The sequence below is a fragment of the Quercus suber genome, unplaced genomic scaffold (genome assembly GCF_002906115.3).
Source record: "Quercus suber isolate HL8 unplaced genomic scaffold, Cork oak 2.0 scaffold_766, whole genome shotgun sequence".
Taxonomy (NCBI): Eukaryota; Viridiplantae; Streptophyta; class Magnoliopsida; order Fagales; family Fagaceae; genus Quercus; species Quercus suber.
In genome coordinates, this window is record NW_027070202.1 from 17,099 (window position 1) to 44,278 (window position 27,180).

The window sequence follows — 27,180 nt, forward strand, 5'->3', positions numbered from 1 at the left end:
TAGGACTCCGTTACAACTCGGTTAGTAGCTGCCGTTAAAACTCCTGAAACAACGCCGTTTTGCATGTTTTTTTTTTTTTTTAATTCGGAATTAAAAGAAAATAAGAAAAATTTGGAAAAAAAAAAAATTTAAGGGGAACGACAACCCCTTCCCCTGAAATCAAAACAAAGACACCAAACACACAACAATTCATTGCTCTGCTACTACTTATACCAAAAAAAAAAAAAACACTAAGGGTACGTTTGGTACGCTGTAATAGCTCCTGTAATGGAATAGCTATTCATATGTAATATCAATTCAGTCATTTGGTTACATCTTTATTACATGGATTAATTATTACATTGGAATAACTATTCCTCAGTGTATATAATAGGTTTTTAAATTAATATATTTCCAAAAATGTAAAGTTTCCTTATACATCTTCTTTTACAAGTTTTTCATATGTAACAACCAAACTAATGAATAGTAATAATTATTTCATTACAATGTCTTCTATTCCCAGTAATAAATATTATTATTCCTAATGTAATCTGCATTCAGTGTACCAAACGTACCCTAAGAGTACGTTTGATACATTGAATGAAGATTACGACAAAAATTGTAATCTTTATTACTAGTAATAAAGTGTGTTGTAATGTAATAACTAAACATATTCATTAATTTGGTTATAAGTTACAACATTAGAATGAAAATTAACATTTATTTTAGGAAATATTTTATTCATACAATTATATCTATTTAAAAATTGTTATTTTTAAATTAAAGAGAGATATGTGTTATTTTTTACGATTTTTTATTTTTATAATTGTTAGATATATATGGAAAGTTTGTTTATTTGAAAATATATTAAGTTTAAAAATAATTGTACTTACTAAGGTATGTACCACCTTTTAAAGAGGAATAATTATTCCTCATTTTGAAGAATAGCTATTCATAAGAAATGACTATTCCTTGTAATAAAAACATAACCAAACTAAAGAATAACTAAACTATAGGAATAACTATTACATTACAACACCTATTACAGTCTACCAAACATGCTCTTAAAAAACTGGGTTTTCATCACTTACCTAAAACTTGGCTGAAGCTGGAGCTATGGAGTACACCCTAGAACATCACTGATTCAGTCAATATAGGGATTCTCAACCTCAATATCTCGGTCTCAATCTTTGTAAATCGGTCTTCACTAGAACTCAATCACTGATTTAGTCAAACCAATTCATAATATCTCTGCAAATCGATCACGAGCAATCAAACCAAATCAAATGGACTCAGTTTCCTACTCGGTCTCTCTCTCNGACAAGGATAAGACTCAAACCTTGCTTTGAACCATAGCAGGGAGCTGCCTCTCATCTCCTATGAGAATAGCATGTCGGAGACCAGACAGTTGTAAAGGAATGGCTGATTCACATTCTTTAAGTTGAGCAGCTTCATCAATAACTAAAAATTCCAATGGTGTCATTCCTTCTGTGTGTAATTTAGCAGAGCTTGATGCCGTACAAAATACCAAGCATGCATTTGCCAAACAAAATTTTTGTATTGCATAATGCTCAGTTAAATTTGGTACAGAGAATGTGTGAGAAAGAGATCTTAGTACACCAAGGCACTCTTTTACTGTGATACTTAACTTTGAAGAGCAACCAACACTGCTTCCAATGTCTTCAAAGTCATTAAGAACGTGTTCTAACCCTTCATTGGCTACAGTACTGAGATTGCACAACAAAGTTTGAAGAGATTTTAGCAATTTCAAAGCTCTAATCATGTCCTTCACTACCTCTAATGGTAATAGAGAAGTTGGTAAGTGTGTACATAAATCAATCATACAACACTTAAGTGACTTGCGAATTAAACTGAACTTCTTCTTTACAAACTCCTCAAATGTCATAGTATGATCATCTTCCTTTGCTGGATTGCTAGTACTCTCCTCCTGTTTGAGCTCATCCTCAACCTCAACATTTTTCTTCTTTACAAACTCCTCAAACGTCATAGTACCATCATCTTCCTTTACTGGATTGCTAGTACTTTCCTTACTCTCCTGTTTGAGCTCATCCTCAACCTCAACATTTTTCTTCTTTACAAACTCCTCAAATGTCATAGTATCATCATCTTCCTTTACTGGATTGCTAGTACTCTCCTCCTGTTTGAGCTCATCCTCAACCTCAACATTTTTCTTCTTTCTTTCTTCAAAGTATATATTGTACTCCAATTTAGGGTTCTCAAGAAAACGTATCACTACTTCTAAGCACTCTTTCCATCCAGATGATGAAGTAAAGCACTTACGAAGCACATTAACACGATAGTCAAGAAATACATCACGAAGATCATCACAACTATCAATCCTCAATCGCTCACCACTCCCAAATAAAATTATGTCTCCAAGCCCATATGTACCATACTCCAGTGACTCCCTAACCAGACTCAGCAGCCGTTTTGTAACTTCCAAAACTGCACTGTTAGTTGGAGCACATGTTAGTGTTCTGCACTTTATTTTAAGGAGAACAAATAATAGCAAGCCAACAGTCTTTGTTTTCCCAGTCCCTGGAGGACCCCATATCAGTTTGACAGTATTCTGATGATAGCAGTCCCTCAAACCAACACAGCTTAAAACTGCAGCTTCTTGCGAATTATTTAGATTATGAGAGGAAATTATATCACATATAAACGAATTGGAAGGACTGCATTTTCCTTTGGAGAAGCATGTAGTACAATTTTCTTCATCCTGTAAGAAATAAATATAAAATGTAATGGTAATGAAGTCAATAAGTAGGTTTATCACTCTGTAACAGGTGCAAGGCCTACAATTTACAAACACCATTACCAGTAAACATGTACAATCTTTAAAAAGAAGCATATTTTTTTATGTGTGTGACATTGAAGAACAAAATGATATATGATTCTTACTGCTGCATTGTTTTGCACTACTTTATTAAGGATGTTCCTGTTTCCCCCTTCCAGGTCCGAGTTCACTGCTCTCCACATTCGAACAATTGTTGTCATGTTCATAAGATAAACTGCGAGAATTGTTTCCTTCTTATTTGTAGGAAATGTTTCTCTCTTCCACCCAAGAAAAGTCTCTCTCATGTTCCTTTGCATGTTTGGTTCAGTCCTAATTCGCTTTGATGCCAGTATTTGGAGCTTTCCAGAACTTTCAGCTTTAGTCCCATAAACATAAGCAATAAGATAAAATCTTGTCGGCCTGTCCAAATCATCAATGGATTTTGGTCTAAAATCTGTCAAGGCAATAAGATCACCAACTTCAGGTTCATAGGATCCTATATCTTTTTTAGTATCTTCAGCTGCATTGAATTTAATTTCATAAAACAAGTCTTTGGGGAGTTTAAATTTTTTAGATTCTTCAACAGAATGTATGTTACAAACAGGTGCTCGACGAACTGCTGTCATGTTTGAGAGGAAATCAGTATGGGCTTCCTCAATTAATGGATCCATGAATGAATTCATGTACTCTGTCATTGACAAAAATGTCTCTGGAATCCTTTGCACCTGTCAATGAATGATGTCACAGCTATAAGTCTAAATATCATGGTTCCGGAGAGAAGATTTATACATGTTTGTGTGAGCAGCACATGAATCACTGAATGGAAAGTTAAAACATAAATACAAATAAATAATTGATTAACGAAAATTAAATTACTTGAAATTCTATTGATCTTATGCCAAATCTCTAGAATGTGTGGCGGTAAATACGACGAAGGCAGAATATGTTGCAGCTACACAAGCTAGCAAAGAGGCAATATGGTTGCAAATGCTACTGGAGGAGCTTGGACACAAACAAGAGAAAATTTCTCTATTTTGTGATAGTTAAAGCGCTTTGCATCTGGCAAAGAATCCAGCATTTCATTCGAAGACAAAGCACATACGAGTTCAGTATCACTTTGTTCGTGAGAAGGTGGAAGAAGGAAGTGTGGATATACATAAAATCCATACCAAAGACAACCTAGCTGATATGTTAACAAAGCCTATCAACAACGACAAATTTAGTTGGTGTCGATCATCTATTGGCCTGGCAGAAATGTAAGCAGCATGAAGATGGCAAGTCTAGAAAGGATAAAAGGATTACAAAAGTGACTTTAAGTGGGAGATATGTGGCGGTAAAGCCACTTTTGTTGACCAAAAGGATAAGAAGCAATTTAGCTTCTATATTAAGTCTTTGAATAGTCAAAAACGGTGGAGAATTGTGTTGTATATCAAGCTGTAAAACAGCTTGTATTCACATTGCCTCACTGCCATTATTTGCCGCCTCTCTCCTCTATATATACATGTGTTTTGTTTTCATAATATCAATCCCAATTTTTGAAGGAAAAATCCTATTTTGGGTGAAAAAGAGAGAGAGACTTTAGAGAGAAAAAAAAGTGAGGTTTCTCCTAAATATTGTCTTTCTTTTATTAGAAAAAGTGTATTTTCTCCTATTATAAGAGAGGGTATTGTCAATTGTGCTCTGCTTTTTTAGAGAGAAATTGTTGTAATCCTTTTGCAATAGTGAAATCCTTCTACAATTTGCCCGTGGTTTTTCTCCTAATTTGTTTGGGAGTTTTCCACGTAAAATTTTGGTGTTCATTATTTTTCATTTTTCTCATTTCTACTTCAGTTGTAATTGTGTGCCCCGTACCACAACGTTCTAACAATCTACACTTGCCGTTGGGATTACTTTAAAGTGCACCCCATAAAACCCGGATCCTCATCAAACTTTGCCAATTCTGTATCAATTTCTTTTATTTGAACATCAAATAAATTCTCCTTAACTTGCTCTGACTTTTCGAAACTCCTAGATTCTTGACTATTGATTGGTGAATCCGAGTCACCTTCCTCTAAAATTGATAATCCACCTGGCAGCACCTTTGGTTGATCACGTGCATCATTTAAATTTGACTCCCAGCTACTCTCAATTACTACCTTTCCCACATTCCTCTTCAGCTCATCATGGAGTAGTACCGTAACACTGCCCTCATTATTTTTCTCCGTGGATTTTGTAACTCCATTAATCGTGGTAGCCGTTGCTAATTTTGTACCCGTCCCAATTCTTGAGAGAAATCCTCACCCGCAATAATTTCCAGCCTTTCATTGGGAATTAAATTCGAATTCAAACCTGCCATCAGTTTGTCTGAAACGTACGCAATAATGCCCTCTCCACCAGTTTCAGATTCCCTTGGAGCAAGGTCCACCACCGGCACCGCCTGTGCATTGGATGCCTCCATTGATACTACCGTGCCGGATTGGCTCCTGTTCCTACCGGCGTCACCCTAGTCACTCCCTGCAGCATCCGAGACTTGTAACATTCCTTTGCTTTGAAACCTGAGAACCTTCTCTGCCAAGATAGTGTTTCCCTTACCCCCACAAGAAAAAACCCCACAAGCTCTCTGGATAAACTTGTTATCCAAAGAGGAACAGAACAACACAAACTCCTTCGTAAGAAGGGACAGAACAACAAAAACCTCCTTCATAAGAAGGGACAAAGAAGCTCTCTGGATAAACGTGTTATCCAAAGAGGTACCAAACAACAAAGACTCCTTCATAAGAAGGGACAAAGAAGCTCTCTATTCTCTATTCATAGGACATGAAGAATACTTATTTGGTAATGCCTTTGGAGTCACCTATTCCCCTGTTTTGGATGTTGATGAATAATTATTTATTATATAAAATGCTTATATTTTGAGATATTTTTGCACTTTCAAATTATTCACACAATAGGATTATGAATCTATAATAAATGATAGCCAATTAACTCAAAGTTTGGCGTTATTTAATATGAACGTGTAATTTAGCAAAGAGATTTTCAATGTATTAATCCAATAAAAAAATATTAAATGATGTAATATTCACAAAAGTTAATATATATATATATATATGAGTTAGGATTAAGTTGTGCATATAATGTAAGTTTGTAACTCTTAGAGATGTTAAACTAATCTATAACTTTATATATTATTGGATTTTAATATATATATATATATATATATATATTTTTTTTTTTTTTTTGAGAAGGATATTGGATTAATATTCTGAGAATTCCAATATATGTATAGTGCACCATATGTTTATAGTTCTAATAGAGTTCCAAAATTTTGTTTAGAGAAAACAAGAATTATTTTAGCTTTTGCTTTAGAGAGAGAGAGAGAGAGAGAGAGAGAGAGAGAGAGAGAGTCCTTTGACTACATTTGGGATTTGAGTTTTCTAAGTGTTATTAGGGTTGTCATTCTAACTTTTTAGTTAAACTTTTTTTCCCGACACCACTTGTGAATGTAGATCTAAGGTCAATCCACATAATTTTAGTGCTTCACATGTATTTGTTTTTCATTTTTTTTTTTATAAAGTTTGCATAAATCCATTATACTTAGAGTTTGTTGTGGACATAGTACCTTTTTTTTTTTTTTTTTAGTGTTTATCAAAAGATATGGTATTTGGTAATTTTTATGTTAAATTTGTTACAAAAAGCTAAAAGTTAGATTATTTTCAAAAAATGTTGAGGCAACAAACAAAAAACAAAATTTTTGACAACAATACTTTTTGCTTTCTATATTTTGGTCATATTTATAATTCGGTTTTCAAGTTTTTATAACTTTATTTTGATCTCTATATTTTTAAACTTGTTGTCATTTTGGTTCCTATTATCATCTCATTTACAAAGAATGTCTAAGAAATAAATGGACTTATTTACAAAGAATGCTTAAGTAATAAATGGAATGCACTACAAGTTTGAAATTACATTTTTGTTTTTTTTTTTTGGTAAGTGAGATGATGCCAGGATCAAAATATCAGTAAGTTTAAAAATATAAGAAAAAAAGTGTAGTGTTAAAAACTAGTAAAATTTAACAAACAAATTTACAATATGCTGAGCTGAAGATATTAAGTGAAGTTGTAGCCCTAAGCTACAACCAAGTTTATAGCCAAATTTTATCTCTTTTTTTTTTTACTCTAATCTAATCTAAGTGCATAGATGTATAAAGTTTTCTCCTAAAGATTAAAACCCCGGCCCTTACCCCCTTTCCCCCCACATCTCACAAGAACTTTTTACCTATTAAGTGATCAACAGACCAAGGGGGTGTTTGGTTCGCCATCATGTAACATTACGTCATAATATTATATTATTATAATCTTACGTTAATATAATCTCAATACAAAAATATAACATTAAATTATTTAAGAATAAAGTAAGATTAAAATGATGTAATATATTTTGTAATTTTAAATTATAGTAATATTAGAAAAAATAAAATAAACTAAAAATATTAATGTCACATTATCATATTATACATCACATTAAAAACACATCACAACATATTCTCTTACGCAATGATCACTAAACCTTGAATTTAGTAGTGCTACAGCTAACCAGATAAGTTACAAGAAGCTTCTTCTTAAAGTGCAAATGCGTAGGTTTAATTAGTTGGGCAAGGGCACGGGCACAGACTCAAGATAGTCATAGAATTTAGGGACAGATTGGGCCACATAAATCTCAAAATTAGGCTTTTTTTTTTTTTTTTATGGGAAATCTCAAAATTAGGCTACTTTGAAGTTTCCTTTGAACATGAATCACTAATTTTAATATAACTTTTTGTCAAATCCATCACCTCAGATTTCCTCTACACTTAAAAAAAAAAAAAAACTAACGTGTAAAAAATGGAAAGTGGACTCCATTGCTTCTACAAGACTTTCTTCAATGGCCACCACTGTATATAATCAAAACTATGCATAGATACACTATTATTATTATTATTATTATTATTATTATTATTATTATGTTATCAATTACTACATTTCTATCTTAATGCTTGAATTACTGAATTATAATTCATAGACCCACTTTTTCTACTTCTTTTTATATGCACAAAAACTATGAAAATAGAAACTTGTGCAGAGGAAGGAGGCTGCGTCACCGACTACATAGCCATTGCCATATCCATCCTTTCCATGATCTTGTATGTTTTCCTTTCTGGGGTTCTTTAATTATTCTTTTGTTTCCCAATATATGTGAGAAATTTTAACTTAAGTAGATCTTATTAAACATGTTATAAGAATTGGAGGCTGGATGTTTGATGATATGTCTCAGTGAATTTTTAGTATATGCAGAAAGATCACAGAATTGCCGGTTTTTTTATTATATTTTTTATTTATTTATTAAGAAGTGCTGGTGTTGTAGACTATTTATTAGTTGGTTATTTTAGGTGGGTTATTTATTATCAGCTCAGCATATTGTAGATTTAACACTTCACTTTTTTTCTTATATTTTTAAACTTACTGATATTTTGATCCTGACATCATCTCACTTACCAAAAAAAAAATGTAATTTCAAACTTACGCTGATGTCATTCAGCGGACCCTCCATCCCTTGCTAGCAGGGTAGTAGTATTAGATTTAGAGCACAAACAAAAGAGAGCAAGGAAGGACGTTCCACATTCAAGCTATTATGCGCTGGAGTTGGTTCATGCCATATCATCAGTTCTTTATTAAGAGAAGACAGGAAAGAGAGGAAAGAGAGAGATTGTTTTATGAGAATGGAAGCGTGTTACTTGAGAAGCTGATTGCCTCTTGCAATGCCAAGCCTATTCCCATTCGTACCTTCTCCTCTCAGCAGCTCTTCCAAGCAACCGACAACTTTTCTTCTGAAAAGCTGGTAATGGGGCTCTCTATTTGGTACAAGGTTTCTCTTGAAGGACAAATGGTTCTCATTAAGGGTTCTTTTATTCACAATGCCAAGCCTATTCCCATCCGTACCTTCTCCCCTCAACAACTCCGCCAAGCAACCAACAATTATCCTGCTCAACATCTGGGAATGTATTGGTACAAGGGTTATCTTGAAGGACGAATTGTTCTCATTAAGCGTTTAGATAATTTGGCCTATATAGCCGTCAATAATTTAGTGATTTCTGCACAAATGAGTGGTCACAGCAATGTATTAAAGCCCTTAGGCTGTTATCTCTGCACTCCATATCCCATTTTAGTGTTTGAATTTGCCGCCAATGGTTTCCTTTCTGATCGAATTTATGTCTCCCGTGTTACTGAACGACAACATCAGCCGATGGTGTGGGAGAGAAGGTTAAAGATTGCAAGGCAGATTGCTCATGCTCTTTCTTATCTCCATACTGCCTTCCCAAGACCTGTCATCCACATGAATATAGATGTGCACGGTATCTTATTAGATGAACATGATGTTCCCAAAGTGTCCAACTTTTATTTTTCTGTATCAATTCCTGAAGGTGAAGCTGACGTGGATGCTCCTTTTATTACATGGCTTAGATCCCCCGAGATTAAAACAGCAGGCAAGGTAACTGAGAAAGCTGATGTATATGATTTTGGTCGGTTTCTTCTAGAACTTTTAACTGGAGAGGATTCTCGTAATATAACCCGATTGACAATTGATGAAGATTCTAGCTTAGTAGCATACATACATAACCGTGCTCAAGGTAGTTGCATAAACGAGATTGTGGATCCTGCAATCTTGGCTGAAGATGGGGAAGGAGTTGCTACTTTAGAGCATCAATTACAAGCTGTGGTGGACCTTGCCTTGACATGTACAGAGGAAGATCCACAAACAAGGCCAACTATGGTGGATGTCACCAAACAACTCAGGAAAATTGAGAGGTTCGTTCCATCACTAATTATTTACTCACTTGATTTCATCCAATCATTTGTTATAGATAAACAGATTCACATTATTGCATATCCAAATGTTTTAGGCATGACAACAAACAAAATTTACTTGATTTTCAAACAAATGGCCATGGATGGAATTTAGAAAAGTTAAAAAAAAAAAAGGCTAATTTGATGGAGAGCCATTTAATGACATTATGAAATCCCCATTGCTACTAAGAAGCATGCATCTTAAGTAATAAAGGAGAATTCTCTATGAGATCAGCTAATGGTATTTCTCAATCACACAGGTTCGCACAAACGGGTGAAGTGCTTTTGGGAAATTTGCAGAATTTAAAGCTTCATGAGACTTTTGAAGAGCATGCTTCTGCATCATTGAAGAGGAATGCTTCTAGTGATGAAATCCAAGCAACGAACGAGGCCTCTGAAAGGCCTCTTGAAGTTTAATTGTGATGCAATTGAATGATGACAGAGCTTGTATGGCAGTTTTAACCTGTCATTGGGAAGTTATCATTATGACACACTTAAGGTATGTATTGATGCTATAAGAACTAGAGGATAGGTTGTTATTGGCAAAGGAGTTTGATAATTGCTCTTTTGTTTGAAAAAAAGGAATGCAAACTAAGTAGTTCATGGTCTTAGTAACTGGCTATGTATAGTGGTTTGTTGAGGGAAAAAAAGACTTTTGTATTGTTTAGTTGGTCTGTAGATTTTCTTTTCCCAGAATATATATGATTTCTCAATTTAGTTTGGCAAACCTTTTTCTTTTTGCAAAATAGTCTTAAATTTTAATCATTCATGTGAATTTGGGTCGAAAATTCGTTAAATAACTTATTGATCTTCTAATTGGTATAATTGCAGTTAACACCTTCCCCTTGAATGAGATAAATATTGTTGTCCTAAAAAGTATGAAACAAATATGTCATTATCCTAACAGAGATGTGCTTAATCCTTCTCTACTTTCACTGCTCCAGTTCATTATTATCCTCTTAAATTCAAGAGGCACCTTCTGATGGAACTCTGCTGTAGAAATATAGTTGCATAGGGCTGCTTGAACTTTGTACAGTAGTGGAGAGATACATCAAAGAAAAAACTCTAAATCACGCACTCACACTAACTCATTTGATGTGCAAAAACACTAATCCAATTGCCTTGGGTATCAATATATGCTAAGACAGATAATTGGCATTGTAAAACATATCCAGATGCCTTATCCCACAATCACAAAGGATAGTCACAATAGCACCAATACAGTTTACCAAAAAAGCAAGTGTTATTGGTGCAAACACTAGGCCCCTTGATGATGGAGGGTTGAGAATAGGATATATTTTATTTGAATTTTTTCTGGTTTGAATGCTTATTTTATTTCTGAATTATATGTGATTGACTTTTTTGTTTCTTTCCTTCTTGATTCTAGCTTTGGAGGTCCTACTTCAAAAGGCTCCAAAAAAAAGGGCAAAACATTGTGGTATGGTGAATTTGATAATAGATAATATTGAATTGAAATTTTTCTCTAACTTGGTGGTGATTTCAAGCAGCCTTAAGTGGTGAAGCGCGAGTTTGTTATGCTCTTTATAAATCCCTAGACAAGTTTACAAACCTTCTATTGCATCAAATATGGTAGCAGAGCAAAAATTTGATCCATGTACCAAAATTCACAACCCCAAATGACCACAACTGTATGCAGCTTTTGCAACCAACCTCATTGAAGCATTCAAACACTACCACCCTCCTCAATCAATCATACCAATCCACATTAGGATCTCCACTAAAACACCAAGTCCAAATCAAGTTGTATTGGTCCTTGCCTTGACATGTACTGAGGAAGATATAGAGAAAATGCTAACAATGATAGATGTTACCAAAGATTTGGGGCAGATTGAGAGGCTTGTTCCATGGTTGATTATCTCTCATTTGGTTCATCAAAGTACCTTTCCAACTAGAATAGCCTCGTATTTAAGCATTGAAAATTCAAATTTTACTGTGAAATCAATTTTCCAAAAAAACACAATTTCAATGTAAAATGTGTTTATACTGAAGTTGTGTTTTCAATTTAGTTTGGCAATCCCTGTTCTCTTTACAAAATAGTCTTAAAATTTAATCATTCATGTGAATTTGGGTAAAAAATTCATTAAATAACTTATTGCCTCACAATTAATTGTCTAACTGAAATAATTGCAGTTAACATCTTCCCTTTGAATGAGATAAATATTGTTGTCCTGAAAAGTATGAAACAAAAATGTCATTATCCTTACAAATAGAGATGTGCTTAGTCCTTCTCTAGTGTTACTACTCCAGTTCATTGTTATCCTCTTAAATTCAGAAGGCACACCTTCTGAGAGAACTTTTCTAGGGAAATATAGCTGCATAGGGCTGCTTGAAAATTGGATAGAAGTGGAGAGAAATAGCCAAGTCAAGACTCTAGGTCACACTAACTCATTTGATGCCCAAAAACTCTAATCCAATTACCTTGGGTATCAATCTAAGCTGAGAGATATTTGGCATTGTAATACATATACAAATGTCTTATCCCACTATCACAAAGGATAGTCACAAACAATAGCATGAACACACACACACAAAGACAAAAAGAGTTTTGTTGGTGTGGATGCTAGGCCCCTGGATCATGGAGGATCAAGGATGGACATTAAGAGCCACAATAACGAGTTTTATTTTTGAATTATTACATGTTTGTGGTTATAATAATATTCTCAATGTTGAAGAATTCTACTTGCTTTTGCTAGTTGCTTAATAACAATGGAAATTTTGGTTGGTGTGTTCATTTAGTCATGCAATGCATTGAGTCCTTTGTCTTGTGATTGTTGTCTTTTAAAATGATTTGAATTTGATGTATAATAATAGGAGAGTGAGACCAGTTAATAATAAACAACATATTCACATTATTGCGTATCCAAATGTTTTAGGCACTCCAACAGTTTGATTTCAAGTCTTCCTAGTTCACAATGGCTCAAAAGTTAAGAGATTAAAAGGAAGAACTTGGTTGATTTTCAAAATATTTTCTTGTCTGTAATGGCTCAAAGGTTAGAGATTAGAAGGCAAAGCCAAGGAAGATAAGGAATATTCATTGTTAATATCCTTCTACAATGATGCCCTAAGAGTCTTATTCACAGTAAAATTAACTAACTACTCAAATTTGTCAGGCAAACGTATTTCTTCCTGACATTACTGTAGACCATAATAATTGCTATAATAGAATTAATTCATTCAACTTCACTTGATAAAATGATTTCAATCATCCTTGTACACAGCTTTGAATCAAGTATACCTAAGTTTGTCTAGCTGCTATCAAATGGTCCATGGAGTATATTTTCCCTCACTAGTCAATAATGTAAACGTTGAAGATCATTGCAGGAATATTAGAAAGTCATTGGTCACAGAACTCTGCTCATTGAAAACACATTCCAAATATGCATTCCCAATCATAGTATTATCAGGGATCACCACAAGGCATTTGCATCAATAGGGACATGAGCAACTGTAGCAAGCACTCCCCTCAGTAACAACTCCAACTCGAGCTAGCTTCCCAGATACCAAAGCCTGCATAGAGCCACAAGTTGAAATGCTAACAAAATAAAATCAACCCTAATCATCAACAAACACAACATCCTATACTAGACATGAATTTCCAAACTTAGCATCACCTTCTTTACTATACGATAAGGCACTAGTATCACTAGGTATTTGTTAATTTAGAGAGCCTTAATTCATATATAGCATTATTCCATTATTGACAATGCAAAGCATCACTTCATTTATTTAAGAGAGAAAAAAACAGGCATAAAAATAACAATTTAAGTTTTTTCGTTAGCAAAGTATTGTTCATGGAAATGGGTGTAATATTCATCCTTCTCACAGGCCATTCCTGATTAATTGACATGTAATTGCCACATTCTATTTTATCCTATGACCATATTGTTCATGGTTTGTTTGATATTAAAAATAAATAAATGTTAACCATTTCATAGTTCCAGATTACCTGCAAAACATAACCAAGTAAAAAGCAGCATAAGGTACAAAGAATGAGTACACATCAGCAAATAATTTTTTTTTTTTTTTGGCTTGACATCAGCAAGTAAATTAGAAAATCAACAACGGTAATTCTGGCTGCTCACTAATTAAAGAAAGCAATAGGTGAGACTCATTTTTACTGCATCATAAAATTAACTGTAAAAGACAATTTCTTGATTTGTAACCAGATTCAGTCGACTGATTCCAAGCTGAAATGTGACAAAGTACAGATCATGAGCCAGGAATTTAAAATATTTTTTTGCACTCCAAAGATATATCAAAGTATCCATTTCCAAATCGCAGAATGGTTTTGTGTGCAACATTCTATACAAAATTACATCTATTGCACACAAATCAAATGGATTTAAAACGAATCTAATAACAATCAATCTGGTTGTCAGCTGCAAAAATTATGGAGAAACTGCCCCAAGAATACTTTGCAGTTCAGTTTCACATCTACCTTGTCACTAAGAAGGAGATAAATTAAATTCTGCTAAATAAGCCAAAGCCTCTGAGTTACTGCTGCAAACCGTCCATAGATGCAATCTCTCCTTTGGACAACGTACCACAGTCATAGTTCACTAAAGGAAGGGAACATGAAGCTCTGACCCTATCCATTCCAGTTGAATGAATGCTAATATCTTAATTTCGAAACCTCATCCAGAGTAACAATACAAACGGGAAGAGCAACTACAATCAGTTCTATCAGAAAAATTCCTCCTGCACTATTAAAAAGCAATCCATGCAAGTGAGTAGTATCAAAATCTGGTGATATAGCAGCAACGATAGTATTACCTGCAAGTAAGGTAAGTTTCTCAAGCTTGATACGGATGAAAATTTGAGGCTGTCCATTCACCAGCTTCTTTGCCAATCTTAAATCCACCCACTGGTTTTCATGCTTGTAAAGCATCTTTAGTTGGAGCATCCATTAGCCCAGAACCAACCCCACTCCATGAAGTGCAATCGAAAAGATTCAGAGTCTGCTCCATGGACGGTGTAAGATCATAAGAAAAGGCTATGCACAGTCAATGGGAAAAGTATGTTTCCGAGATGCACTTGCCTCTCTTCTCAACTCTAGTGCTTGCAGATAATGACAATGACCAGGTCACATCCTTGAAGAATGCAAATACACGACCCCACGCCCAAGTTAGTGTAAGAGTTCATAACATTGTTCTCTCTTTTCTTTCCTGTCAAACAACAAAACCAAACTCCCTACTGAACCTTATTGCACATTCAACAAAATCGCAAAGCATTTCATAAATTCACAATATTCACAAATTTTCTTAGTGCGTGACACTCTTGGAACAACCAATAAGAATTTCCGAATCCTGGCATTAGGATCCATAAATTTCATAGTCCACTTACAATTCTCTACTCCACCCAGTGGTTTTCCCACTTGTAAAGCAACCTTTTTTTTTTTTTTGGGTAGAATGTAAAGCAACTTTAGTAGCTGCATCCATTAACCCCGGACCAACCCCACTCCATGAAATGCAATCCAAAAGATTCGCAAGCTGCTCCATGGTTGATGGAATAGAGATGGAGCCGTGAGTTTGACTGAGAGCTGCGGGTTTGACTGAGAGGGGGGCGAAGTATAAACTCCAAAAAAATCATGAAAATCCAAATATGTATCCATTTAGTATTAACAAACTATTTACAAATAAAATAACACAAAATAGTTGTTTCTTAATACATTATAATACAATTATCTATTAAAAGAGAACTCAACATTCATTTAAATCTCATAAATCATCAATAATTAAATTCATGCTAAGTATGCGTTTGGATACCGCTTATTTTATTGAAAACTGAAAACATTAAAAATAAATAAATAAGTTACTGTTCACACATGGGTTACTATTCATTTGCCTATTTGGACTGTTCATGTCCCGTGAATAGTGCAAGAGGCACTGGTCAAAAAAAAAAAAAAAAAAGAAGCCAACGCAGATGCTCCAAACGCAAATGCAAACCAAATGGAGCCTAAATGTCAAAATAATTTCCCTTTCATTGTATGAAATCAAAGAGTGTGAAAAACTCATTTTTCAAACGTTAATGACAAATGACAAATAAACAAATAATTGAACAAATAGAAAGAGGCACATACACAGAAAACATGTGCTATGCACACAACACAACATTGCTCTACAATTCACACAACGCCATGATCAACTAATTTGTTCAAATTTCAATTTTCAGCAATTAATCATTCGAAGAATCAAACCAACTCCACTTTAAAAGGCACCAACTTTTATCCAAAACAATAAAAGCATACTACTGGCAAAATTTGGTAAATAGTACATTTTTAGGAAAAAATTCGGTGACTAGCTTGCATTTGAACCCATTTAATTAGTTAGATTATTTTTGGAACTCGAATTTGGAAAACTCGAGTTCTAACCCAAAATCGACTTTACTACACCCAAGGTTCGACCAATATAAGTCTAACGTGGAATTAAAAAAAATTAAAAAAAAAATTAAAAACATGTGGAATTTGAGTTTATCAAACTCGAGTTCTAGCCTGTTAAAAAAAATTACCTAGATGGAACTCAAGTTTACTAAATTCAAGTTCCATGACGTACAATTTACCCGCGTGGAACTCGATTTCCAAGCAGGTAAATTTTTTTAATGGAACTCAAGTTCCAATTAATTTCACACCTACCCCATTTGTCTCTGTTTTTAACTGACAAATCACTCAGTGTTCTCACAAATACAAACTCTAATAGATAGTGCCTGTCCCAGCTCTCTCCCACACCCAAAACCCTCTTGGTTTACTTCACAGCCAGCAACTTTCATTTATCATTCTACAAAATTAAAAGCTTCCTTCTTCTTCAATTGTAGGTAAATATTTGAACATTAAATTTTTTTTTTTGGTTAGACCTAGTTAATATAAGTTTTCATTTGGTAGATATATATACACATACCACTTTTATTGTGTTTATGAGTAATGTGTTGTTTGTAATTGTACTGTTTTATTTATTTATTTATTTTTGTATTTGTAACTGGTTGTTATTTGTTCTTTGCAATACGTAATGGGGTTTTCTTTGTAATGGGTTGTTATTTGTAATTTGTATGGGTAACATGTTGTTATTATTTGCAATGTGTTGTTATTTGTAATGGGTTGTTATTAGTAAGGTGTAACAAGTTTTAATTTTTAAAGGTTAGTGACCATATAAAAATTGCTTGAATATAAAAATTCAAATATTTATATTTACTTGGAGACAATGTTTTATATTTGCTTTATTAATCATACAATGCTATCTTTGATAAAAATTTGCTTGAAAATTTCAAAAATATTATCTCCAATGTTATATTTGGTGGACCATACAATGTTATTTTTACTTGGCGAACCATACAGTATTATATTTTATATTTGCTTTGAGATAATAAAATTTCAATTGTTTATAATTGTTTAGTGGACTATACAATGTTATCTTTATATTTCCTTGGAGACAATATTTTATATTTCATATCGGATAAAAGTGTTATACTTGTCATAACTTTTATTAAACTTATTTGACTTTGAATAGGCTTGTAATGAGTTCAATTGATTTATATCTATATTATGGTGGGGAGCCCCATAGTGATGTGACTCATGGAGTGATGCATGAAGAGTTTGGTAAAAAGTTAGAGATTATTCAGCTAAAAAAATGGCGAGAGATCAATTTGAAGAAGTTGGAAAAGAAAATTATGAAAGAGCTTGATTTGGACCGTTAGTTTCCTAACATAAAAATTATATATCGTGCTCCTCATGTAGTTTTAAGTGACCGCATTGTCTTCACACTATTGAAATAAAAGGAAATAAGCATGTTAAGATTATGTTTGACAGGACGAACTCTATGCCTCAGTTAAAAGCTGCTGAGTTGTATATAAGTGTGGAGCCTCATATAGAAGTTAGTAGTGAAGATGTGCAACAAACAACTTTGGAAGGTGGTGGAGAGGAAGAATTACCATCATTAAATGCGGATGGTCATTCGACTCTTACCCTATGCACCACAGTTGGGGGTTATATACTACCATGTCTCAAGACACCAACTCTAACGAAGGTTTGCGAATCTAGTTATCGACAAGAATGTATTCAATCTTTAAGGGGGGAGGGGAAAGACGAAGGCGATGTTGATCATGGTAGAGATGAGTATGAAGAGATGATTGAAAGAGATGACTTCCACAAGTATGTGATCACTATGAAAATGCTGACAATGTTCATAATGATGTTGTGGATGATCATGATGATGATGCTATGGAGTTTCATAATGATATAGGCGATCATATAGGTGTGCAACATGTTACGAGTATAGTCCCTACCTACGAAGCTCATGGCCCACCATTCCATGCAAACACTTGGGATAATATAGTGGTTCCTTCAAATGTTGAGATACCATTTTCATCAAGTTGGGTGCGGGTAATGAATTTTAGAAAAATGTTGATTTTCCCTAATAAATAGGCAGTGAGGCAGGCATTAATAGTGTACTCTATGGACAACAACAAAATTTATATAATTGAGTGGTTCAACTAGCAGAGATTATGTGTGAAGTGCGTGAATGAGTCATGTGCATGGAAAGTCCAAGCATTCTCGCAATGGGTTGCCTAGCCCAAAGTTTACCCTGACCCTAATATGTTGCGAGACAAGGTCGACCTATGACAATAAGAACAGGGACTGAGATGGATTAGAAGAGGAGAATTACCCAAGCTGAAATGTGGAGTGTGTCATGAAGAGGGCCATAACCGCAGAAGATGTCCGAATGTGATTTGTGCATCAACAAGAAGTCATGTTCCAAACTAGGTAAGCAACACATGCATTCAATTATCCTAGGTAAAGTATTTGGTTGCTATTTTAGCTTTACATATTTGGGCCTATTATTTTGAAGCTACCTTGTGCAAGAGAAAGGTATTATACTCTTGTTATTCTCACCCCCTCTCTTCCTTATATTTTTTTCATTGCTCCCATAATTAGAAAATGTGCAAAACAACATGTAGTTGAACTAAATGATGCCATATTTATGATGTATCTATGTTTTCATATTTTTAGTAGACAAGCATTGGACACCGCACGTGAACATCTACCAATATCTCTAATTCTAGTGCCTTTGAACTTTGTGGCATAGTTTATAAGCATCGACTTTTGTTATACCTAGCATCCTTAGTTTAGCTATTTCCTTGTCAAAGTGTGGTAACTTCTGAATTTACAAAGAGATGTTTTCTTTGGAAAGGCTGTTGTCCGATGAGCAAGAGCTAAGGAAGACACAGTGGTGGAGCAAATATAAGAGACAGAGAGAGGAGGCATTTAGAGAGCCGCGAGACTAAGGGAGACAAGGGATTGAGGAAGACGAGGTAGAGTGAGGGGGAGAGCAAGAGTGAGAGTGAGAGTGAAAGAAACGGCATACTGTGTGAGTGAGAGAGACTAGAGGTAGAGAGAGAGAGAGAGAGAGAGATATGAGTTTGTGAAAATCAAAAAGTGAAAAAATTCTCTGGCCTGGAACTTGAGTTTACTATACTCGGGTTCCATTCTAAAAAAATTTGCCTGTTTAGAACTCAAGTTTACTAAACTCGAGTTTCATCTAGGTAAACTTTTAACGGGCTGGAACTCAAGTTCGATAAACTTGAGTTCCACATGGTCTTCTTTTTTTTTTTTTTTTATTTTTTTTTTTTTTTTAATTCCACGTTAGACTTATATTGGTTGGCCTTGGTGTAGTAAAGTCAATTTTGGGTTGAACTGAGTTTGCAAATTAGTTCTAAAAATAGTCTAACTAATAAATAGTTCAAAGCAGCTGAATCACCGAATTTTTTCCAAAAATGTACTATTTACCAAATTATGCCCATACTACTATTATTTCTCTATTTCAATAAATATTGTTTCTTTTATGATTATGTCATTTCCTAGCTAGTAAAAAATCTAACTTTACTACAATTTTTTTTTTTTTTTTTTGAGGAAACTAAATTTACTACTTAGCTTTTTTCTTCTTTAAAAAAAAAAAAAAAAGGTGCTACTTAGCTTTTACAGTTTATTGATTATATACTCTTATTCATTAGTTTTTTTTTTTTTTTTTTTTNGAAACTTAACGGACTATAGGCCATCACAATATACAACAGTCCTCACACTTGTCCATCAGTTGGAGTGAACAAAGATGGTAGAATGACGGATTCAAATTTTCCTGCTCAAGAACTTCATAAATATGTACTTGAATATCACACTTGCAAAATAAAAGATCTCCAAAACTTGATGAAGGAAAGGTTTCAACACGAAATATCGTACTACAAGATACAAGATGCAAAACAAAAGATCATTGCAAACATACATGGGAATTGGGAAGAGTCGTACCAAAAGTTGCAGAAGTTGTTGTTAGCATATAAGGATAGCAATCTGGGTACACAAGTGTCTTATCAATTGATCAATGGGGACACACTAGGTATTGTTACATTCAAGTATGTGTTTTGGGCTTTCGCTCCTTCCATTGCTGGATTTGCACATTGTAGGCCAGTAATTAGTATTAATGGAACTCATCTTTATGGAAAATATAAAGGAAAGTTGTTGATTGCAATGGCAACTAATGCTAACAATGAGATTTTTTTGCTTGCCTTTGTGGTTGTGGATGATGAGACAGGGGCTAGTTGGGGATGGTTTTTATCTTGCCTGCAGACCGTGATACAAGATGTGGAACCCAAGTCTGGCATTTGCATAATATCTGACTTACATAGAGCTATCATATCATCCATTGCAGAGTGGCCCATGATTATGTACCGGTATATCATTGATTTTGCATTAGACACGTGGCTATCAACTTCAACACTCAATTCAAGGACCCATTCTTAAAGTCTCTAGTCTTGAAAGCAGGATATGCTACTCAAGCTCACAAACTTGATAAAATATTGGATTTCCTTAAGGAAGCTGAACTCAAATTCAGTAAGAATCCCAATACAGAGAAAAAAAAAGCCATACTCATATCTAATGAAGGAGGATTTAGAGACGTAGACACTGTCACATGATCATGGACGCTGTTATAGGGCAATGACTACCAATATATCGAAGTGTTTCAATGGAGTTCTTAAGGTACACGTGGACTACCAATATCTGCGTTGGTTGACTACATTTGGTGCAAACTTGTTGCCTATTTCAATAATCGGCACACTAAAATATTGGGTGATCTCGCACATGGTTAAAAGTTTAGCAGTTATGCCATGGAGACCTATGAAGCAAATTATAAAAAAGGGGCTCAAACATTATGAGAGGTCATTTCACCAGCAAAATGGTGTATATCAAGTTTGCACAACCTATATCCACACAGCTCTTAAGGGGAGACCATAGTCATGAAGTAAGGTTACATGATAACACGTGTACTTGTGGCAAATGGGAAATCTATAAGATCTCTTGTTCACATGTAATTGTAGTTTGTATCAGGAACATCATTAGTTTTTTTTTTTTTTTTTTTTTAAGAATTTTAGTTTATAGCATCTGTATAACTTATTCATTAGTTTTTGATTGAAGGTATTTATTGGAGTTGATTGGGTTGTCCCATTTTTTTAAGGGTTAAATGGGCTAATTTTCAAAATTTTGTTGATAAAATTTGTTGATTGGGCTTATTTTTCCGCTAAATATGTGTTGTTGGGCTTTTTTTATGTTGTTAAGGGAGGGCCAAGTTTAATTTTATTGGGCCAAACTTCTGAAATTAGCCTATCTATATATACTAATGATTTTGTTGAAAAACTTTTGGGCCTTGCGGTGGAAGATCATATGAAAAAAAAGAAGCTAACCACGTTCTATGTGAAAAGTCTGTGTTTCTAAGATGCAATCTGTGGTTTTGTGCTGCCAAGTCTCAGGGTTCTTGATGCATATGAATACGTGATTTAGATACAAATATTTACATGCATGAATCCCAGGCAGGAAGCAACTTAATTTAGTGCTTACTGCTTGCAGGTAATGAGAATGGCCAAATACTATTCTTAAGAACCCAAATACACGACTCCATGCCCAAGTCTGTGCATGAGTTCATAACCTTTTTTTTAATAATTTAGTTTGTATCATTGGTCTATCTCTCTTCTGATCTTTTAACCAATAAAACCAAATTAGCTGCTAAACCTTTTCGTACATTCAACAAGTGTGATAAAGAGTAATACTAAAACTACAATTTTTGCCACAACTTACTCACGTGCCAAGCTATGAGTGGTGGAGTTGTGGACTCACTACTTTTATTCCATCACTCAAAACTTGTCACACGAGTAAGTTGTGGCAAAAGTTATGGTCTTAACATTTTCTTTTGATAAATTTACAATATTCATAAATTTACTGTTACTCTTAGAACAACCAATAAGAAGTTCTAAATCCTGGCATTAAGATCCATAAATTTCATAGCCCACTTTCGATTCTCTAACCCACCTCTATTCCCAAAAAAATGACTAAGAACTCTCTTTAGATATATATAAGAATGCTATTTGAGGGTACCCTAGGCAAGCTGTTCATTTGCCTTCTAGAATTGTAATCTTTTTACTTGCCTGCCAATATATATAATCAATCTTAATGTAAAAGTCATCCATTAAGAGAATGAAGTTCCATTTGTTTCGGTACAAATCAAAAGCAGGAAATGTAATGCATTCACTAGTGAACTGAGAAGGCTTGTATGATGAAATGTAAAAGAATTTTATCAACAAATTGAGTTTATGATTTGGGCCTGCTTAAATTCAAATTGCATCCCACAGGATCCTTCTCATAATCATTCCTATGATCTCACCAGGCCGGCCCAATGAATTTGGGGGCCCTATGCGAAAGCTTTAAACGGGGCCTTTTATTATATTTAATTATAAATTCATATATTTTTTTCAATTAAAATTGATTTTTCTTTCTTTTTGAGAGGCAAAATTACTAATTAAAATTTTCCATCCCACTAAATCTGATTTCTTAAAAAAAAAAAAAAAAAAAGTGTGTAAGACTAGAAGTCTAGAATCAATACTTTAAGAGAAATGATATGTCCACAATATTTTTACAATAAGTCCTAAGTGGAAGGTTGTTTACTGGTTGTTATTGTTGGGGTAAAAAAGTAATGTTAGTGTTAGATTCAAATTTGAACCAATAACAACTAACCGCCTGTAATTTATTGTGAAAATGTTGTAAAAATGTTATGGACGTAGCATCTCCCATACTTTAACTCTTTAAGTGGGTCCATTTGGACTGTAGGGACCAGGTTCAGGTCTTCCCACGTGTCGAGAGAGTGGACCCAAGCCCAGCTAGCCCTTTAATAAATTTATAGAGGGCGGGATCAAGAACTAGGCCCTAATAAGGGGTACAACGGCCATGCATGGTTATTCGTGGATTCAAATAGTGTGAACGTAGATAAAGATGAACAATGATGCTCCTCGGCCCTCCTCTTTGAGGCTTGCTGTTCTTGTTATTCTTTTGGTGATTGGTTACAATTGCTTCTAGTAGAATACCGCTTGCTACTGTCTTCCTCTTTCTTCTTTCTTTCTCTTTTTTCTCTCCCCCCTTCTCTAAGAGGGACTACTTACATTATATATCCCTTTCTCAACTGATCTTAGCCCTACACTTGTTGAGCAACCAGGCCACTACTTGAGTGCTTGTCCCATTAGCCACCTTCGCATTCCTCCTGTGAGTTGCAGCAGCCAAGACAGCACTGTTTTGGAGTCCTCTCCACATTAATGCGGCCAGGATGTTAGTTGTGGGCGTTTAATGTAGAGGTGACAGTTCGTCCTAGACTTGCTCCTCCACCATGCTTCCATTGCTGACGTGTGGTACTTGCTCTTTCCTCTTTGAGTATTCAGGAAGACCCCCCCTTGATGGGGGGTTGCGCGTTTACTTGATGGTCTCGGACGTCCGAGGACAGAATCGTCCTCGGACCAGTTTCTTGGGCATTGGGCTTCTTACATTCATCCAAGGACCCTACGTACCTCCTCGACGTGGGCTTTTGGGCCTGGTTCGAAGTGGGCTGGGCCTGTCTGACTTCTTGGCCCCACACGGACCATTCCATAGCCTTCTAGAGAAATCTAAAGAAATCAAAATTTAAGTGAACAAACAAAAAAGAGTGAAGAGTACAAGTGTACAACTAAACTAAAGTTCAGCTAAAAAGAAGAATAAAAACCCAGCATCAATGAGCAAACTCCTCTTCAAAAGAAAAAAAAAAAAAAACCCCAGACACCCAGCACAACAGCAAACATGAAGAAGACGAAAGAGGCAAAGGAAGAGAAAACAAAAACGAACTTGAAATGAAGATCTGTGAACACACCAAGTCTATTGCCAACACCAATTGATGAGTAAGTAAAACCAACTAAAAAGAGTGTTTTTTTTTTAGAATCAAGATGGAGAGAGTCAAAGAGTGGGTGTTTTTTTTCTTCTTTCTTTTTTCTGCCTTTTCTTATTTGTCTCTTCTTTCTGCCTTTTGTAATATTTTCTTCTGCAAGCTAAAGATTTTTGCCGTTTGTAATCTTTTCTTTTGCAAGCTAAAGATTTGGTGATGGCTTGATGGGATTAGCCTTCATATCACATTGTCACTTCAGCTTTTTTTCTCTGTGAGAAACGGGCCTCATGGCCTGATGGGATTTGGTGATGGTCGTTTGTAATCTTTTTTTTTTTTTTTGTAAGAAACGAGCCTCTGTGAGAAACGGGCCTTCATGGCCTGATGGGATTTGATGATGGCCATTTGTAATCTTTTTTTTTTTAATTTAATTCTTTTTTCAGATGAGAAAACAATATTATATAATATATTATTACTATTTGGGGACCCTCTTATAAGTGGGGGCCTTATGCGGTGGCCTAAATGGCCTATAGCTTCAGCCGGCACTACACTCATCTCACAATAAATCATTTATTGAAATGGTTCTTTTTGCTGCATTAACTGAAGAGATGTCTAAGCTGAAGCACATGCTGCAAAACAGGCATCTAAAATCTAAGTTGAATACTTTACTGTTTTGTTAGACCATAACATCTAACACCAGAATTGATGCTAAAATTTCCCCCTTGTCCCTATGCATAGAAATCCCCTTCACTTTACAGAACAACTACTAATTATGCTTCAAATTCTTGGTTATCTCTACTTGTTTGAGAAATAAAATTTGTTTCTGTACAATAACTGAATAACTATGTCCTCTGTTTCCGGAACCATGGAGAGTGAAACCAAACAAATCTAAACAATCTCTTACTTCTCTTTTATTCGTTTTTTTGTTGATGTTTTTTTTTTTTACCTTTTTATATTTAGTTTTCATTTTAGAAAATGTTAATGTTCCCAGCATGACTACTATTCTGGTAATGCAGCCTATGCACACTCCAAGTAACAATCCACCTCACTCCTCTCTAGCCACTACCAACACGCGGTGAGCAACAAGTTGAAATTTTCAAATTGTGAGCTCAGCTAACTAGTTTGACGAAGTTGTGTTGATCGGATAATGAGGAAAGCCCCACTTACTCTAATGAAACCTCCCTGAACTTACTTAAATTATAAATAGAATAGAATAATGCCCATTCCCTCTACAGCACTATTCTAAAAATTCCCTATGAGCACTGAGCAGAGCAGGCACAAAAAGCTATGTGAGCCTAGTTTGACTATGTTTTGTTGATCGGCTATTCAGGAAAGCCCCCACTTACTTTCCATGAAACTTCCCTGAAATTACTTCAATACTTCATGAATTATAAGCCCATTGAGCCTCCCTCCCTCTACACTACTATTCTAAAAATTCCCAGTGATTAGAGAAGAGCAGAGAGCAAGGTTCCGCATTCAAGCTATGCAGAGGAGTAGGTTGAGAGATCATTTCTTTAATAGAAGAAGAAAGCAAAGAAAACAAAGAGAGAGAGCATTTGTTGATAATGGAGCCAAGTTACTTGAGAAGCTGATTGTGTGCTGCAATGGAAAGCCTACTCCCATCCGTACCTTCTCCGCTCAACAGCTCCGCCAAGCAAGCAACAACTATTCTGAACATCTGGGAAAGTATTGGTACAAGGGTTCTTTTGAAGGACGAATTATTCTCACTAGGCATTCTTCAGACTATTTAGCCATCAATGATTTAGTGATTTCTGCACAAATGAGTGCTCACAGCAATGTATTAAAGCCCATAGGGTGTTGTCTCGAGACTCCATTTCCCATTTTTGTGTATGAATTTGCGGCCAATGGTTTCCTTGCTGATCGTATTTATGTCTCACGTGTTACTCAAGGACATCATCAGCCGATGGTGTGGGAGAGAAGGTTAAAGATTGCAAGGCAGATTGCTCATGCAATTTCTTATCTCCATACTGCCTTCCAAAGACCTGTCATTTACATGGCTATAGATATGGAAAATATCTTCTTAGATGAACATGATGTTCCCAAATTGTCCAACTTTTTAGTCTCTGTATCAATTCCCGAAGGTGAAACTGATGTGGAAGTTTATCACGGCTTTCGGAATTTAAGGTTCTGCTCCCCTGAGCTTAAAGCAACAGGCAAGGTAAATGAGAAATCTGATGTATATAGTTTTGGTTGGTTTCTTCTAGAACTTTTAACTGGAGAGGATTCTTATAATATAACCCGATTGACAATTGATGAAGAGTCTACCTTAGTAGCATACACACATTACCATGCTCAAAGTAGTTCCATAAACGAGATTGTGGATCCTACAATCTTGGCAGAAGATGGGGAAGGAGGTGCTACTTTAGAGCAGCAATTGGAAGCTTTCCTGGACCTTGCCTTATCATGTACAGAGGAAGACCCACAAAGAAGGCCAACTATGGTGGATGTCACCAAACAACTCAGGCGAATGGAGAGGTTCATTCCATGACTACTTGTTTACTTATTTGAGTTCATCTAATTATCTGTTATAGATAAACAGATTTGCATTATTGCATATCCAAATGTTTTAGGCACAACAACAAACAAAATTTACTTCATTTTCAAACAAATGACCATGGATAGAATTTAGAATAGTTAAAAAAGCTTATTTGATGAAGAGCCATTTAATGCTATTATCAAATCCTCGCGCTACTAAGAAGCAGTCCTAATAAACTGGTATGCATCTTAAGTAATAGAGGAGAATTCTCTATGAGATCAGCTATTGGTATTTCTCAATCACACAGGTTCACACAGACTGGGTGATGAGCATTTGGGAGATTTGTAGAATTTAAAACTTCATGAGAGTTTTGAAGAGCATCCTTCTGCATCATTCAAGAGGAATGTTTCTAATGATGAAAGCCAAGCAGTAAAGGAAGTCTCTGAAAGGCCTCTTGAAGCTTAATAGTGATGCAACTGAATGATGACAGAGCTTGTATATCTTTTCAATCCGTGATTGGGAAGGTAATATAAAAGTTAGGTGGGTCACCAATAGCAGTAGTAGCTCAGGCTAACTTTTTGGGCATTTAGATTTCTAAAGAGATGAAATTGTATTGGTGCATATGTATATTGTATTGATGCTATAAGAACTGGAGAATAAATTGGTATTGGCAAAGGAGTTTGATAATTGTTCTTTTGTTTGAATAAAAAGAATGCAAACAAATTAGATAGTCTTAGTAACTGGCGTGCGTGTTAGGTCCCAAGAATATTTTCACAAAAATTAGCAACCCAAAATAGCAATTACACTCAAGAACTGCGT

At 35.0% G+C, this 27,180-nt stretch overlaps 3 protein-coding genes across 4 annotated transcripts; 2 read left to right on the plus strand and 1 right to left on the minus strand.

Moving 5' to 3' along the window:
• Nucleotides 1-1,312: 1,312 nt before the first annotated feature.
• Nucleotides 1,313-3,555, minus strand: LOC112039887 (uncharacterized). Its single transcript, XM_065767023.1, has 2 exons — nucleotides 2,902-3,555; nucleotides 1,313-2,719 (listed from the first exon to the last, which is right to left on the minus strand). The coding sequence occupies exons 1-2, from the start codon at nucleotides 3,469-3,471 to the stop codon at nucleotides 1,313-1,315; spliced, it is 1,977 nt and encodes a 658-aa protein (XP_065623095.1). The 5' UTR covers nucleotides 3,472-3,555.
• A 4,045-nt stretch (nucleotides 3,556-7,600) lies between these two features.
• On the plus strand, nucleotides 7,601-10,363 carry LOC112000139 (serine/threonine-protein kinase ZRK1-like). Of its 2 annotated transcripts, none has more exons than XM_024032249.2 (3): nucleotides 7,601-7,934; nucleotides 8,330-9,597; nucleotides 9,897-10,363. In XM_024032249.2, exons 2-3 carry the CDS (start codon nucleotides 8,423-8,425, stop codon nucleotides 10,051-10,053), a joined length of 1,332 nt encoding a protein of 443 aa, XP_023888017.1. In that variant the 5' UTR covers nucleotides 7,601-7,934; nucleotides 8,330-8,422; the 3' UTR covers nucleotides 10,054-10,363. The 2 variants fall into 2 exon arrangements, with proteins under 2 accessions (XP_023888017.1, XP_065623108.1); XM_065767036.1 differs by having other exon boundaries at nucleotides 8,355-9,597.
• A 14,633-nt stretch (nucleotides 10,364-24,996) lies between these two features.
• Nucleotides 24,997-27,059, plus strand: LOC112000138 (serine/threonine-protein kinase ZRK1-like). The gene is made up of 2 exons (XM_024032248.2): nucleotides 24,997-26,360; nucleotides 26,669-27,059. The coding sequence occupies exons 1-2, from the start codon at nucleotides 25,348-25,350 to the stop codon at nucleotides 26,685-26,687; spliced, it is 1,032 nt and encodes a 343-aa protein (XP_023888016.2). The 5' UTR covers nucleotides 24,997-25,347; the 3' UTR covers nucleotides 26,688-27,059.
• The last annotated feature ends 121 nt before the right edge of the window (nucleotides 27,060-27,180 follow it).

What these genes read in the sequence shown, in the direction of transcription:
- LOC112000139 (XM_024032249.2), top strand. Translation starts at nt 8,423, where the DNA reads ATGCGCTGGAGTTGGTTCATGCCATATCATCAGTTCTTTATTAAGAGA. An exon ending in CAACTCAGGAAAATTGAGAG is followed by an intron (nt 9,598 to 9,896) that starts GTTCGTTCCATC and finishes TCAATCACACAG; the next exon opens with GTTCGCACAAACGGGTGAAG.
- LOC112000138 (XM_024032248.2), top strand. Translation starts at nt 25,348, where the DNA reads ATGCAGAGGAGTAGGTTGAGAGATCATTTCTTTAATAGAAGAAGAAAG.
- LOC112039887 (XM_065767023.1), bottom strand. Translation starts at nt 3,471, where the DNA reads ATGACAGAGTACATGAATTCATTCATGGATCCATTAATTGAGGAAGCC. An exon ending in TAGTGCAAAACAATGCAGCA is followed by an intron (nt 2,720 to 2,901) that starts GTAAGAATCATA and finishes TATTTCTTACAG; the next exon opens with GATGAAGAAAATTGTACTAC.